General features: G+C 42.2%; 1 protein-coding gene across 3 annotated transcripts in view; it reads right to left on the bottom strand.

The window, feature by feature from the left end:
- LOC136671424 (3',5'-cyclic-AMP phosphodiesterase 4D-like) overlaps positions 1-14343 on the bottom strand; it is a 75000-nt gene that overhangs the window by 52309 nt on the left and 8348 nt on the right. For all 3 annotated transcript variants that reach the window (XM_066647090.1, XM_066647089.1, XM_066647091.1), the window contains one exon: positions 9605-9831. In XM_066647090.1, the coding sequence (XP_066503187.1) occupies positions 9605-9831 (227 nt within the window). The remainder of the gene's footprint in view (positions 1-9604; positions 9832-14343) is intronic.

Below are 14343 nucleotides of genomic sequence, written 5' to 3'. Positions count from 1 at the left end.
ATTCTAATGTGCAAATGTATACACAACAAATATGTTTATACTAGTTTGTTGTTTTTTATTGTCAAATACAGAGCTGAGTGTTTTAGTGCTTGTCTCTGGTGAGTTCAGACCTCAGACTGCCTCGATTAACTTAGACACTCTTCAGAGATCACAAAGTTTTTGACAGGCATTTAACTGGCTTGTTATAAACACTGTTAAGAAGTTTGGCTTCAATTAGTAATGGATGTGTTCGAGCCATTTGGCTGGAGACGAATTCTGCAGCTGGAATTTTTTAAACCCATATGTTCTGGCATCATTTAAACTAATCTCTCACAAATTTGAATATCAGTTAATCCACTAGAAATAATTTTAAAATGATGATGATGTAATCATGATTAGAAAGATTATTGTATGATATTTATATTACAAGTGCATATTTCTCGGGGCGTCCTGCTCCGGGTGACTGTCTGTGAGGAGTGTGGTGTGTTCTCCCTGTGTCCGCATGGGTTTCCTCCGGGTGACTGTCTGTGAGGAGTGTGGTGTGTTCTCCCTGTGTCCGCATGGGTTTCCTCTGGGTGCTCCGGTTTCCTTCCACGGTCCAAAAACACACGTTAGTAGGTGGATTGGCGACTCAAAAGTGTCCGTAAGTGTGAGTGTGTGAGTGAATGTGTGTGTGTCACCCCTGTGAGGGACTGGCGCCCCCTCCAGGGTATGTTCCTGCCTTGCACCCACTGTGACCCTGAATTGGATAAGCAGTTGCAGACAATGAATGAATGAAAGTACACATTTCTATTTTACTGTAAACTAAATATTATGCTGTTTAATCATACGATGTAAATGGACAAAGGCCTTCTTTTAAAGTTTAAAATGAGATTTCATTTCACTAAAAAAAAAGAACAATATAATTCGAAATAAGAATGTGTGACACAAACTACACCATGGTTTAATAGGATAGAAAATTGAACGTCTTGCTCTAAAATGACAATGTTGATGAAGGAAAGAATGTTCCTTTTACCACTCAAGTCATTTTAGACCAAAGTGCAGGTGGTGTTTTAGAGTTTTGAGAAAAAACCATATATGAGCCACTTTTTCAAATCTCTTCTTTAAATGAAATGACAAATCCTGCTCTGCTCTAAAAGCACCGGAGCATTAAGATCACAGTGAGATGGCATCACCCTCTCAGACAGTTCGGATCATCTGAACACAACAATGCTTTTAGGAAGAGTTCTAGGCTTTTAGGCTGGGCCTGGGGCTCAGTGTAAAAGCCCAGGACACCTCAATGACCTCAGCAGCTCTTTTTGAAATCAAAGAGCCCATACAAAAAGAGCTGAAAGGGGTTAATACCGGCTCTTAGTCTACTACCTTAAAAAAATTGTGATTTTTAAATGCTGTCATTTGATTCATTTTTAGTTGAAATTGATCAAACAAATCTGAAAAATGACTGATGTTTGTCACGACTACCTTCCGAAGCGAGCAGACCAAAGAAAAGGAACGTACATCAGATTTTGATCACACAAGTCTGTCACATATTCAACAGCACAAAGACTGAGGCAGAGTCTGCACCTGTAGGAATATTTTACCTGCTTCCTTTTCATTCACTGATGCAATATTTTAAAGAACAAGGCCATATCAAACAGACCCTGTATTTCATTATTGTGTCATAGTTAGAAAAACACACAGCTCTATCAGCCTCAATGTAAATAAACCCTGTAAGTGTTAAGAGTTCATTTTTCACCCCTCCCCCAACCAGTGCAGCTGCAGTGCTGTACCGCTGGGATCCTCATTACGTCTGGAGGTAGGTACACATGAGACAAGATACTGATGAAAAGCCCACAGACAATGTGTGCACACAGAGTACACACACCTATACTAATGGATCAAGACGATATCCACATGAACTAGAGCTTAAATGCTATATATAACCATCGCTTGAGCTTGAAACAGCTACATTAAAACGCATCCGTGGTTGCTGAGGTGAGAAGCAGTAAAGATGTGATCTTTAAAAAGGTTAGAAATGTTTGATCTCACTGTGTATGTGGCCAGGCTTTGCAAGAGAGCTCCTCTCAGTGAGCTCAAAAGTGACTGAGGACCCAGTGCACTGCTGAAAAACCATTTAATAGATTGATACAATTGTGCTTTTCCATACTATAGAGGACATATTATGAAAAAAAAAAAACACTTGTTCACTGCATGTGCACGTTTATTTGGGGATCTGGAGCACCTACCAACACAAAGAATGAGAGACGACACCATGCATACAGTCTGTTGGCTGCCAAAGTCAGAAAACATGAAATAAACATTTAAAAAAATTTCCTATTTTGTGCTGCTTCCTGGTTTCCTCTTCTGAGTGTTTTCAAATCACAGCGGTGGACCCGCATTTATGTGAGAGCATAAAGATTAGGTTTAAATGGAGATAAAACACACAATGAGTGCAGAGAAATAACAGTACAGATTAAATAAGGCAAAAACAAGAACAGAGAAGGAAGAGGACTGAGCGAAAACAACTTAAATCCAGAGGTTCTGCTCCTGTTTGTTGGTCCTGAACAGAGCCGTGGCTCATTCTCATTTAAAGGGACAGGTGCTGAAACCAAACAGAGCTGTTTAGACAAGGGGAAAACGCTGCTGTGGTGTTTGATGCTTGAGGTATTTTGACCGAGACGTTTAATTAACGAATGACGAACCTTTTATAAAGTTTCTGATGTTGTCTTAATGTCCATGATGAGATGCAATAAAAACTAACACTATTTCAGTGATAATGTGTTTATAATGAATGTTTACCCATATTTACATCTATAAACAGAAAAATATTTTCATCTTTTTCATGATCTGGCATCAGTAGCTGAATCAGTGAGGTCCACTTACTGCGACTATAATTAGTGATGCTCCTTGAATGTGTGAGTTTCTTGCCCATTCCTAGAAAACAGATGGGCTCCATAGCAACATCATCCTTAGCTAATCTTCAATATCCTTTGCGGCGAGTGCAGTGAAGTGGGCAAATGCTAGAAGTCACACAGAGTGTGTTAACGTGCCAGGAGGCCTGCAGGCCCCTTCAGCCAGGACACGCAATCAAGGAGCTGCAGCTCAATAAGCTATAGGACTGGTCACAGCAGGGTCCCCAGGAGGCTCCTACTTCCACTGCGGATGATTAAAGATGTGTGTGTGTGTGTGTGTGTGTGTGTGTGTGTGTGTGTGCGTGTGCGTGCAATGCACGTGTGTGCTCTTAATGTCCATAGCCAGGAGAGGGGAAAGGAAGACAGAAATCACTTGGCAACTCTAATGGAAAACAGAATCAAAATAACCTCCATGAATATGGATCACGTTAAAGCAGTGGTCCTTAAACCTCCAGCTGGCAGCTTAACGTCTGATAAGAACATGCCATGAGCAGAAATAAATAAACATGGAGGTTTCAAAATAAAGTTTACCTTTCTTTAACCCAGAACCATTGCCTTTTACAGGGCTTTTTCATATATCCATTCAGGCCCAAATCTTAAATGTTACTTTTCCTTGGGTCCATATGCCCTCAGAGCTGGGCGGGGCATCCATCTGTAGACAATTTCTAATCATATGATTCGTCAGATTTTAAACAATAGCCTGATGGCAAGTCTTTTAACAGCATTTAAGGGGTTAAAGATGTCCACAACACTGTACACTTTATTTCTCTACACTGTACTATACCCTGTCAATTCACTGAACACTGAATGACACTGGAAACCTCTCAACCTTTTGAAATATTGTTGAATTCCCCTTCAGGAATGTTGAGAAAACACCATCAACAAACTACACAAACAGGAAGGAACCACCCACCTTCCGAACATAGGTGTGAGACACCAGCCCAGTGTTTGTTTGTTTGGCTCCAGCTTAAATTCAAATGTGTTTTCACACTGTTCCTCCAGAAAATCCTCCTTTATCTCACAGTGTACATTCATGTGGTGTCTTACACCAACATCTAGTTTCCTGAGTTCAGGAATGACTCCAGAATGAGGCTGAGTGATGTGAGCTCAGAGCTCGTACCTGTTCTGAATGAGATCTCAGTCTGTCTGTATGAACTGAGTCATCTGAAGTGGAGGAATAGAAAATGTCATGGGACTAGAAGCTCAGCATTAATATATACAAAAAAAAGTGTAAATAAATAAATATATTTGCAGCGCTGTGAGTCATGTTGATACACCTACCTCCAGCTCTCTGTGATTCAATGCTATTCAAAACTCAATGCCAAACAATCAGCGCTGGCGGCTTCCATGACTTACTCACAAATAAATAAAGAAAGAAATAATCATAATAAAAATAAATAAATAAATAAAAACAAGAATCACACTGTCTATTTTTAATTTACTGCTGAAGCACAAAAACAACAGCTGCGTTCGGTACAATGCTTATTTTTTTTTGAATGGCTGTGTCAACAACTTCGGGAAGGTGTTAGGAGACGCCTTTTTTATTATAAACAAAATCAACATCACAAAGCTTCGCTAAGACACTGCAACACGAGGCACGCAGTCCCGGTGTCCTACCCAAGCCCACAGAGAGCAACATGGGAGCAATTACGTCTGTTTATATGAACGTGTGAGACCCTTCAGATCAATGGGCAGGTTGAGTGAGGTGGTGTAAACACTTGTCAAAATTAAGGAGCCAATAAGGGCTCTACCTTTGCACCGTTCCCTGAGTGCTTCCAACTGAGGCTTTTAAAGATCCATCCACAGAAAAGCTCTGAACAGTTCTTCTAAAGCACCAGGCTTTATTTGTTGATCATTTAGAGAACTGTAATTATTTCACTGATCCTATTAAAGCTGGTGTAGGTGATTGTGTTAGAGCCAGTGAGTGTAAACATTCAAATAATAATAAATATACAATGAAATAAATGAATTAATAAAACACGAGTGAAACACAAATACACACAAAAAAGCTTGATACGTCACACCGAGTCTCATCAGCACAGAGAGGTGCACAACACATCGTTTTCATCCACCTCATGTAAGAGGTCATCTAACCATTACCCAGATGTTTACTCTGCCCTCTGGCTTTATCCCTCTTTTTATTGGAAGCCTTCATCTCTCTTTTCACTACTATTTGTTTAGCAGTAAAACGGTTATATCTTTCTCTTCCATTTTTATAACCTCTCTCTGTGCATGAGCCAATGAACACACTTGCAGCAGGCTGTATAAATAAATAATAGAATATAAACATATATTTTATTTTATTTTATAAAAAATAAACATATTATAATGATAATAAATAATCTGCATATTGTTAATATTTGTATAGATTTTTTTAACACTGAGAAGAAATTAAACACAAAACACAAAACTTTTGAATAGGCTGCTTTTTTTCAGATGGGGATTAGATCTAGTCCTGAGCTACGTTTTCCTTTTAAAGCTGTGGAGCCCTGAAGTAGTGTTAAACCCAATAAAGCAACAGTAAGTGTGTATTAAAAGTGCAGTAGTGTGTTCTCTCTACTCATTCCTACTTTAAATATCAATAAAACAAACACAATCACAGCAGGTCTGCACGACTGTGTACTGGTAGAAAGGTAGATAAGATTCCTACTGAAGCCTGAGAGAGCGTTACCGTTTGTGGAAAGAGGACGGCCAGGACATGCGCGGTTTTTTGAGCCCGGGTCGGTGGCTCTCGGTGCGGTTGCAGCACAGGTAGCGCTCGGTGTCGGAGTGGTAACGCTGCTTGATGCGGATGTGGGTCCGCGGTTGTCTCCACAAGTGTTTGGGCGGCTTGGCGAAGCCGGCTCCTTCTCGACTCAGAGCCGCGCACTCCATCCCGAGACACAGCCGCGGTCCTTCTTCCTCTCACACAGAAGAGCTCTCAGCTCGGGAGCGCTGCACGGAGCCGGCGGCAATGGGGGGGGGGGCTTCAGCGCAACTTTCAGATCATGGCTTCAGCAGCGGGGCGCGGAGCTGTCCGCGGCGCGTGGTTCTGAAAACAGGACGCGGCACAGGAAAGTTGTAGAGACGTATGACGACTCGATGCTTCGGGGGAGGATATCATCTACAGTCCGCGTTTAACCCTTCAACCAGCAACAAAAAAAGCGCGTCTTCCTTCCTACTGTCTGAGCACTTTCGACCTGTTCACATCGTTCCTCACATAGCACCGCTCAGGTCAAAGTCCTCAAACTAAAGCCTGCTGTCCATGCCTCCTCTCTTATAGTGGAGTACAGCCGAGAGAGAGAGAGAGAGAGAGCAGTACCAAGACAACGGTGTGCTGAAGATACGCCCAGCTCCAGTTACATCATGCTGCAACCTCCAGCTCCACACCAGTTTAGAGTTTCAATAACCACTATCTCCATCTGCTCTGGGCTGAGCTCTTTCAGTCACAGACACAAAGCAAATCAGAGTCAAACACTAAACAAACACATTCAGCCCCGGTCCTCGCACAGCACAGTGGTAAATATTCATAAAAGACACTTTATTTAATTTGATTAATTTAATTCATTTACGTTGCATGAAATGTAATCATCTACGTCCACATATATAACTCCCCAATCAGTACATCATACTCAAATGACATCTCTGAATGTAGATGGTTCAATTTCATTCAAGCCTTTGATGCAAAAAAATTAAGTCATTTCAAAATGTCATTTTCTTCACCTTTTTTCACCTTAATTCTCAGTAAAGCACACTGCCATGGCGTTACCAGACCATTAACGTTATAACCTTAATGCATCATCATCATCATCATCAGTAAGAAGTCACAAGGACCCACCGACTGTCTCTGGAACAGTGGGTAGCCAAGTTGACTCCTTGCTGCCCCTTGCTGCTGTCTCATGATTCAGTGCCTTAGAAGGCTATTTCTGGTCATATATATATATATATATATATATATATATATATATATATAGAGAGAGAGAGAGAGAGAGAGAGAGAGACCTAACTTACATGTACTGGAAGAAATGTAAGGTGGTGAAGGCTGCATCTACAATGCCTTCAGAAACATTAGAGTCCATCAGTAACATTGCCTCAATAGAAAGCATTTAGGACGTTTCAGACACAGCCCTAATGTCACTGATGCAAACAATGAATGGCCCCCTTAGTCCCCTCTTAAACGTATGAGTGAGTGTGTGAGCGTGTGTGTGAGTGTGTGATTGAGTGAGTGTGTGAGTGTATGAATGAGTGAGTGTGTGTGTGTGAGTGAATGTGTGAGTGAATGTGTGAGTGTATGAATGAGTGAGTGTGTGTGTGTGTGTGAGTGAATGTGTGAGTGAGAGTGTGTGAGTGAGTGAGAAACCTGTTCCCAGAGCAGTAGCATTTCAATTAATGCATTATTCAGAACTTACTGGGACCGCAAAGATTTCCGGTAGCAATTTACTTGAAGAGTGAGTCGGCATGAAAGCCGCATTTTACCCACTAATTATACATAACATTTCTTACTGTCATTGCAGGCATTAATCAAGACAGATGCTATAATGAGTGCTTTAATCTTGTTGGTCATGACTTAGTGAGCAAGCAGTGGCCCCATAAACAATCCTGCTGCACATCCATACAGTGATGACTCTGGTGTGTAACATCGTGATGTCCTGATAATGCTGCGGTGGGTGCAGACGGACTCATCCATCAGAAGCCACATTACGAACCAACCACGTCAGAGTAAAGCACAAAACATCCACTTCCAGCTCTAGTCCAAGAGTACAGTGTGCATTATTAAAAGCCGTCCATTAAATAGCTTATAAACTAAATCTAATCCGGTCCAGATGCAGAGCTCATTAATGTGACCCAATTTTCACGACTGCTTTAATCCTGTTTGGTCATTAGAATATTAGCAAGGAGTAGCATCGCGCATTTAAATCATACACCAGTCGCATCTGTAGGTAGTGTTCGGCTATAATTTAAGCTGATATCATGACGTGTGACGCTAAAGCCCAGACCTAGAGGAGTTCCGATGTTTGGAAAATGAAGAAAATGCAAAATTCAGAACTTCCAAAACAGGTAGATATCAAAAGGTACTGGCCATTTTGCAGAGTGCAATTCACTTCTACAGCACTGACCTGAGATCAAGGGAAGAGGGGTGGTTATTTATACAAAACATGTTGTAGAGGTCCTATTAGTGAAAGGGCAGGGTTTTAGCGGCCTGAGTGCAGACTCCCCCAATCATTTCTGACTCGGTGTTCCTGCTCATGTCAGACTGCCCTTTTAGTGGTTTAGCAAACATGAAGGGCTAAATTCTGTGGAGCACAGTTAACAAAAAAAGAAAAAGAAAAAGAAAAACGACCTGAGAAAGCAGCACCCTCCCGTCCCTCTCACTGACCTTTCTCCCACTAAATCTCTGTGCCATTTGATCCGACAAGCAATTAACATTCATTTGAGAGGGAAGATTTGAGCACAGCTGCAAAACATCCAATTCACAGGGGCTTCCTGTCGCGTGTCCCTCTCCGGCGTCTGTCTGTATCTGATGAGGCTGTGACTAGCCTTTGACTTTGCCATAAGAGTCCTGCGTCAGCAGAGCCCAGACACACAGTGTAATGAAATATGTGGATACACACACAAAAGTGCAATAAAGGAGCTGATTTCTTGTAACCTCCGGCACTGAGGGAGATGACAGCATCTGGCGAGCGTTAACCCGGCCTCTGTTTGGCTAAACTCACAGATTCTGCTCTCTCAAAGATGAGCTCTGCACATAGTAACTTTTTCTTGTTGCAAGATTCTTGAGAGTGGTCTATTTTGGCTAGAAGCTTCTATACAGACTTTTGTCTGGAAACTCTAAAAGGCAGAACCATCCTTTCTTATCTGTAGTGGTTGTGTGCTTTCTGAATTTCAACAAAGCAGGAGCAAACCTGTTTAATTGTTTGGAAACAGGGGTCACGTGACCCTCTGTTTCATCATAGCAGCAGGTGTCAGGAACCACATTAAGCTGAATGGGCTGGATGTTGACGAAAATCCCAGGCAACGTATTATGAGTAAACAATGAACAGACTATGCATCTGCAACCGTTCTAATATTAGACCAGTCTACTCCTGTCTGTGTTTTCAGCTGATGATAAGTGACTAAACTTCACAAATGAAATGAGCAATTACTAAATTGCAACACACACACGAAAAAAGCAAAAAAAGTTTCATTCATTCATTATCTGTAACCCTTATCCAGTTCAGAGCCGCGGTGGGTCCAGAGCCTACCTGGAATCATTGGGCGCAAGGCAGGAATACACCCTGGAGGGGGCGCCAGTCCTTCACAGGGCAACACAGACACACACACATTCACTCACACACCTACGGACACTTTTGAGTCGCCAATCCACCTACCAACATGTGTTTTTGGACTGTGGGAGGAAACCGGAGCACCCAGAGGAAACCCACGCAGACACAGGGAGAACACACCACACTCCTCACAGACAGTCACACGGAGCGGGAATCGAACCCACAACCTCCAGTCCCATGTGTGACTGCGACACTACCTGCTGCGCCACTGTACCGCCCAGTCCTGTTTCAATGCATTACAAATCCACAAAGACACCTGAGAGGCCATAGACTGCTGTGATTAAGGCTGGCATTGGAATGGTCAAGAAGGAGAGATGAGTCTTTTTTTTTGTGCCTTAAACAAAATAGTTTTTACAGCAGTTTGCAATGTTTTTACATCTGTGAAGTTTTAAAAAGCTCAAAAACCCGTTTAATGGAAAACCCTCTACTGACCTGTACTCGGACTGCGCGTCTGCAATTGTGTCCAGGTTCTTGGTCTCGAGGTTGGCCAAGGCTGATTTGTAGAGGGCCTCTAGGTCCAGGAGTTTCTTTGTGTCCAGAGTGGAGTGGCGGCGGGCGAGCGGAGGTAAGAGGAGAGGCCCCGAGAACCTCCTGCGCACGGCATAGCTGGGCTTAGGCAATGACTCCGGCAAACAGAGGCCTCGGGAGTCACGCCGTCTCTGTGGAGGCAAACGACAGTCAAATGTCAATGGGGAAGATGGGCACAAAACGGACACGTTGACCAACGAATTATCAACATAAAGGGAAAAATGTGGCGGTGGTGGGTACCTCTTTACCACAGTAACACAATTCAGGCTTCTTACTAAAAATCTGTCATGCTTTGGTCAAAATAACACAAGAATGAAACAACACAAGAGCACTGTCCACCTGTCTACACAGTTCTGTTCAGAACAATCAGTTTCAAAGCGGTTTCAGTGGAGGCACAGCTCAGTTCAGCATTCTTCTTTTTGTGTATTTGGAGCTTAATGGTTATATGATAGTTTCCCATTTCCTTACGCAGTCCTTTGCATTTGTATTGAACACTGCGAGATCCGTTGAGCTGTTAGGGAGTAGGGGGCAGACAAGGCAGTGCTACATTGTATGATCTTCTTCTTCACACTCACAGGTGGTTTGACCAGTTTCATAGCCCCATCTGGCCATGGCAGCTTTTGTTCGCCCTGTTCTTGTTGGGGTCTGGTTTCTTCCCGTGATGCTAGTAGGGGCGGGACATGGCTGAGAAAACTTCTCCTGGACTTCAGCCGTTGGACCGAGGGGACGGCCTTGGTCATCTCTACTCGGCTGGTGACTTTCCGTCTCACGTTGGCGGGTGCAGTTCCAGCGAGGAGGTGGGTTATTCAGGGTTGAACTAAACGACAGGTATTAGTTCAGCGTGGGGATCTGTTATTTTTCATACGTCCCATTTAAAATCAGCTATTTAAAGCTATAATTGTCAAGGCTAATAAATTCACAACATGGAGATGATAATACAACATCTGAGTCATGCTTCAGCAGTTCCATGGAATGTGTCAGTTACACAGCAGCATTTCAACACGGACACATTTGAGAATACATCAGAACATCCATATATATATATTTTTAGATACACGTGTGGTAAACGGCTCCAAATTTGTCACTGTTGGAGCTCTGTGAATGTTCCGATGTGCAATGACAAACCTAATTTAACGAAAAAAAAAGAATCTGCCTTCAAGGCCGTGAGCTATTGAGACTAAGGCAGCATATCACCTAGTTTCAGCAGACCTGGCAGAACCTGGCAGAGAAATTAAAGCATTTGATTAAACACGGAGAATGGATTTGCTGTAGGCCTAACTGCCGGAACATGAAATGAAATTTAACCCTTCGTTCCTATTCCACAGAAGTCAGACTCATATTGCGTCCAAGTCACGTGCTGTTATTTTACTACTACAACAGCCCATAATAATGCTAGCATGAGTAATCCTGTCACTCCTCAAGTTCACACAATATTTCTGGAGGTAAATAATGAAATTTGTTTGGTGAAATAGCTCCTGAAAGAATGCGGAGTGTTTGAACTGTTCGCGACCTCTGAAGTCATGTCTCTGGATTTCTCAAAACTTAAAATAAACAGTTCAGATAAACCCAGCCTGCTCTGCTCCAGCGCTCATAGTGTGATCGCCGCTAGCAGAGGACTAGAGGACCATTTCACAGTCGTTTTAAATATAAGTTTAACATTTCAAGACAAATTTCACCAACAATAAAATATCACAGATTTGTCTAGAAGCTGCTGCAAATAACCCAGCTCCAACCGACACACACACACACAGAACAAGAGTTCACACTCTCTCTTTGTTACAATCCATCTTCTGTAGTCTCAGCGGGGCTGAGAGGTATTAAACCATTCCAAAAGTGTGAAAGTCACTAGATCATACACACTCATTTCGAAAGAGCCCAACATCCTGGAGCTTCCTTCTTCAGAAGTGACAAGAGCACCCTTCTCGCCGCCTTTTCCTATTAGCAAGAGGCTTAGGTGATCGATCGTATGTCTCATAGCTAAAGAGAAGAAATCCCACAGCACTGGACCTTTGCCTTCTCGCCAATTTATCTGTTAGCCCAGTGGCTCAAAGGCTACCTTTGGAACTAGCGTTTAATCCCTTTAAAGCAGAATCTGTAACCAGAAAGTCATGTCAATAAGGACCTCATGGAAAAGCAGTGTGGTACACTTGCTAATCATGTCTATAGAGCCCTACAAACTCTGCCTTTATGCGCACAAGCTGCAATCCAATGTGCGTTTTGTTTAAACACAGAACAATAAAAAACTGAAAGTTTAGAATGTGGAAACTTTTTATATAAAAAAAAAAAAAGACAAATGATGCCAATTAAAACAACAGTTTAATTCCTTTAGTTTCAGTCCTTCTCTATAACACACGGAAACAAATCTAAACACTGCAAATATTTCGAATACCTTATTCATTCATTGATTCATTCACCTTCTGTGATTGCTTCATCCTGTTCAGTGTCACAGTCCGGAGTCCGGAGCCTACCCAGAATCATTGGGCGTAAGACAGGAACATACCCTGGACAGTGCATCAGTCCCTAACAGGGCAAATGATTTTATTTTTAACTCTAATTATAAAGCTTACTATTTAATGATAGGGCGGCACGGTGGTGCAGCAGGTAGTGTCGCAGTCACACAGCTCCAGGGACCTGGAGGTTGTGGGTTCGATTCCCGCTCCGGGTGACTGTCTGTGAGGAGTTGGTGTGTTCTCCCAGCATGGGTTTCTTCCGGGTGCTCCGGTTTCCTCCCACAGTCCAAAAACACACGTTGGCAGGTGGATTAGCGACTCAAAAGTGTCTGTAGGTCTGAATGTGTGTCGCCCTGTGAAGGACTGGCGCCCCCTCCAGGGTGTGTTCCAACCTTGCGCCCAATGATTCCAGGTAGGCTCTGGACCCACCGCGACCCTGAACTGGATAAGGGTTACAGATAATGAATGAATGAATGAATGAAACTATTTAATGTGCAACTAAATACCGCATAAACCATGAATTATAGTAATCATAACATGGTAAACAGATGCTGCTAGAAATGAAGTTCAGTTCTTTTAATGTCCCCAAAGGGGACATCTGTTTTGCAGCCAGGTACAGTAAACATAACAGAACATAAAAATATAAACAACATCCCCAGACAACACAATAATAACCTGCAAAATTCAAGATGTTCAAAATAATTAAAGAAAGTCACCTTAACCCATATGTTAGGAGAATATTCAATCTCCACCTAGGTTTGGCTGTTATTTTCAGCTGCTTGCATTAAAAAATACAACCTGTTTAATATTCTCAAGAAGAATTAATGCGTTAGTATATCACTCTTTCCAGGGCTATAAAGTTGAACTAAACTGAATTGTACTGAATCAAATGGCATTAGCTCATTGTTTGTGCACATATTTTGGGTACACTTGTTGTGTTGACATGTAAGCTCTGAGCCGAGAGACAACAAAATTTGCTGAAGGGGAGAATTTGAACTGGTTCTTGCTGTTCTATGGAAACAGCACACTTAGGTTAGCTAGTGTTTTACAAGGAAGTAGTAAACCTCTATATGACCCAATATTCTTTAATCCTTTGTGCACTGAGCAAAAAAAGGTCCACTGTATATGAAACCACCGCTCATTCTCTAGCCCTGAATGACGTCAGGAGCTGAAATGGAATGGATATTTTATACTATTCACTCAGGGCTAATTCACGGGCAGTGCCGTGTCTTATGGCTTTAAAAGGGCAAATTATTTCTATGTAACTGGTGATGGATCTTGGTAGGGCTTGGAAGGGGTAAAAGCAAAGTTCATATTTCACATTTCAGAGTTCAGTAGAACAGATGGAGTCTAAAGCTAAATCATTACAAGTATTAAACAAGCCCTGCTTTATTAGCAGTGCTCTGCTTAGCAGAGAGTTATTGGGATTAAAGTAGGCGTCAATGCTACTTCAAGATTAGAAGTCAACTCCATCTTGGGAAAGACTTGTTTAAAGCTGGTAGGCTATGAATGCACAGGACATTTTAGTTAAAGAAAAAAAGGGCTTGAAATTATTATCCAAAATAAATAAATAAATTATAACTCTAAAGTCCATCCAACTAACTCTGGTTGGCCTGGTATCTCAAATTCTCTATTTACCATTTAGGAAGCAGTCCTGAAAAATCTGTTTTGCAATGATGCCTGGATTTGCTACACTTTCACTGTGAAATTGAGGACATCTAGCTTGACCTCTTACTCACACCAGGAGGCACTCAAACCTGCCTCTTCATATTTCTGTGGTTATCTGATTGGCCAGAATGACTGGCCTGTATTTGGAACACACTTTCCTACTCCAAATGGATGGGCTGATTGCACTGCTGCGGTTCTACTTGCCCAGGAAACAGTTTGTTTCTCATACACCCATTTGGTGCAAGGCTAATATGTACTGCCAGCACCACCTGGTTCCAACCACTAACAGTGTATTGTGGTGGCTGAAACACTAGGTCACAGGAAGGCCTTGGTCTAGAAAAAAAAGCAAAGATTCAATTATAGGCCGTATAACAAGAAAATAATTTCATACTGACAAAAAAACAAAGAAGGAACGTTTACCATTCAGTCCGTAATGTCCACTGTACAGTGCCAATGCTTCTTTTGAGTTGTTTGCATTTTAAAAGGGGAATGTCTCTGCAAGGCCCAGTTATCATGCTGACCACA

Source organism: Hoplias malabaricus, chromosome 16 (assembly GCF_029633855.1).
Source record: "Hoplias malabaricus isolate fHopMal1 chromosome 16, fHopMal1.hap1, whole genome shotgun sequence".
NCBI classification, from domain to species: domain Eukaryota; kingdom Metazoa; phylum Chordata; class Actinopteri; order Characiformes; family Erythrinidae; genus Hoplias; species Hoplias malabaricus.
Note: the sequence above shows the minus strand (reverse complement) of the source record. Positions and strands in the feature narration are given on the sequence as shown.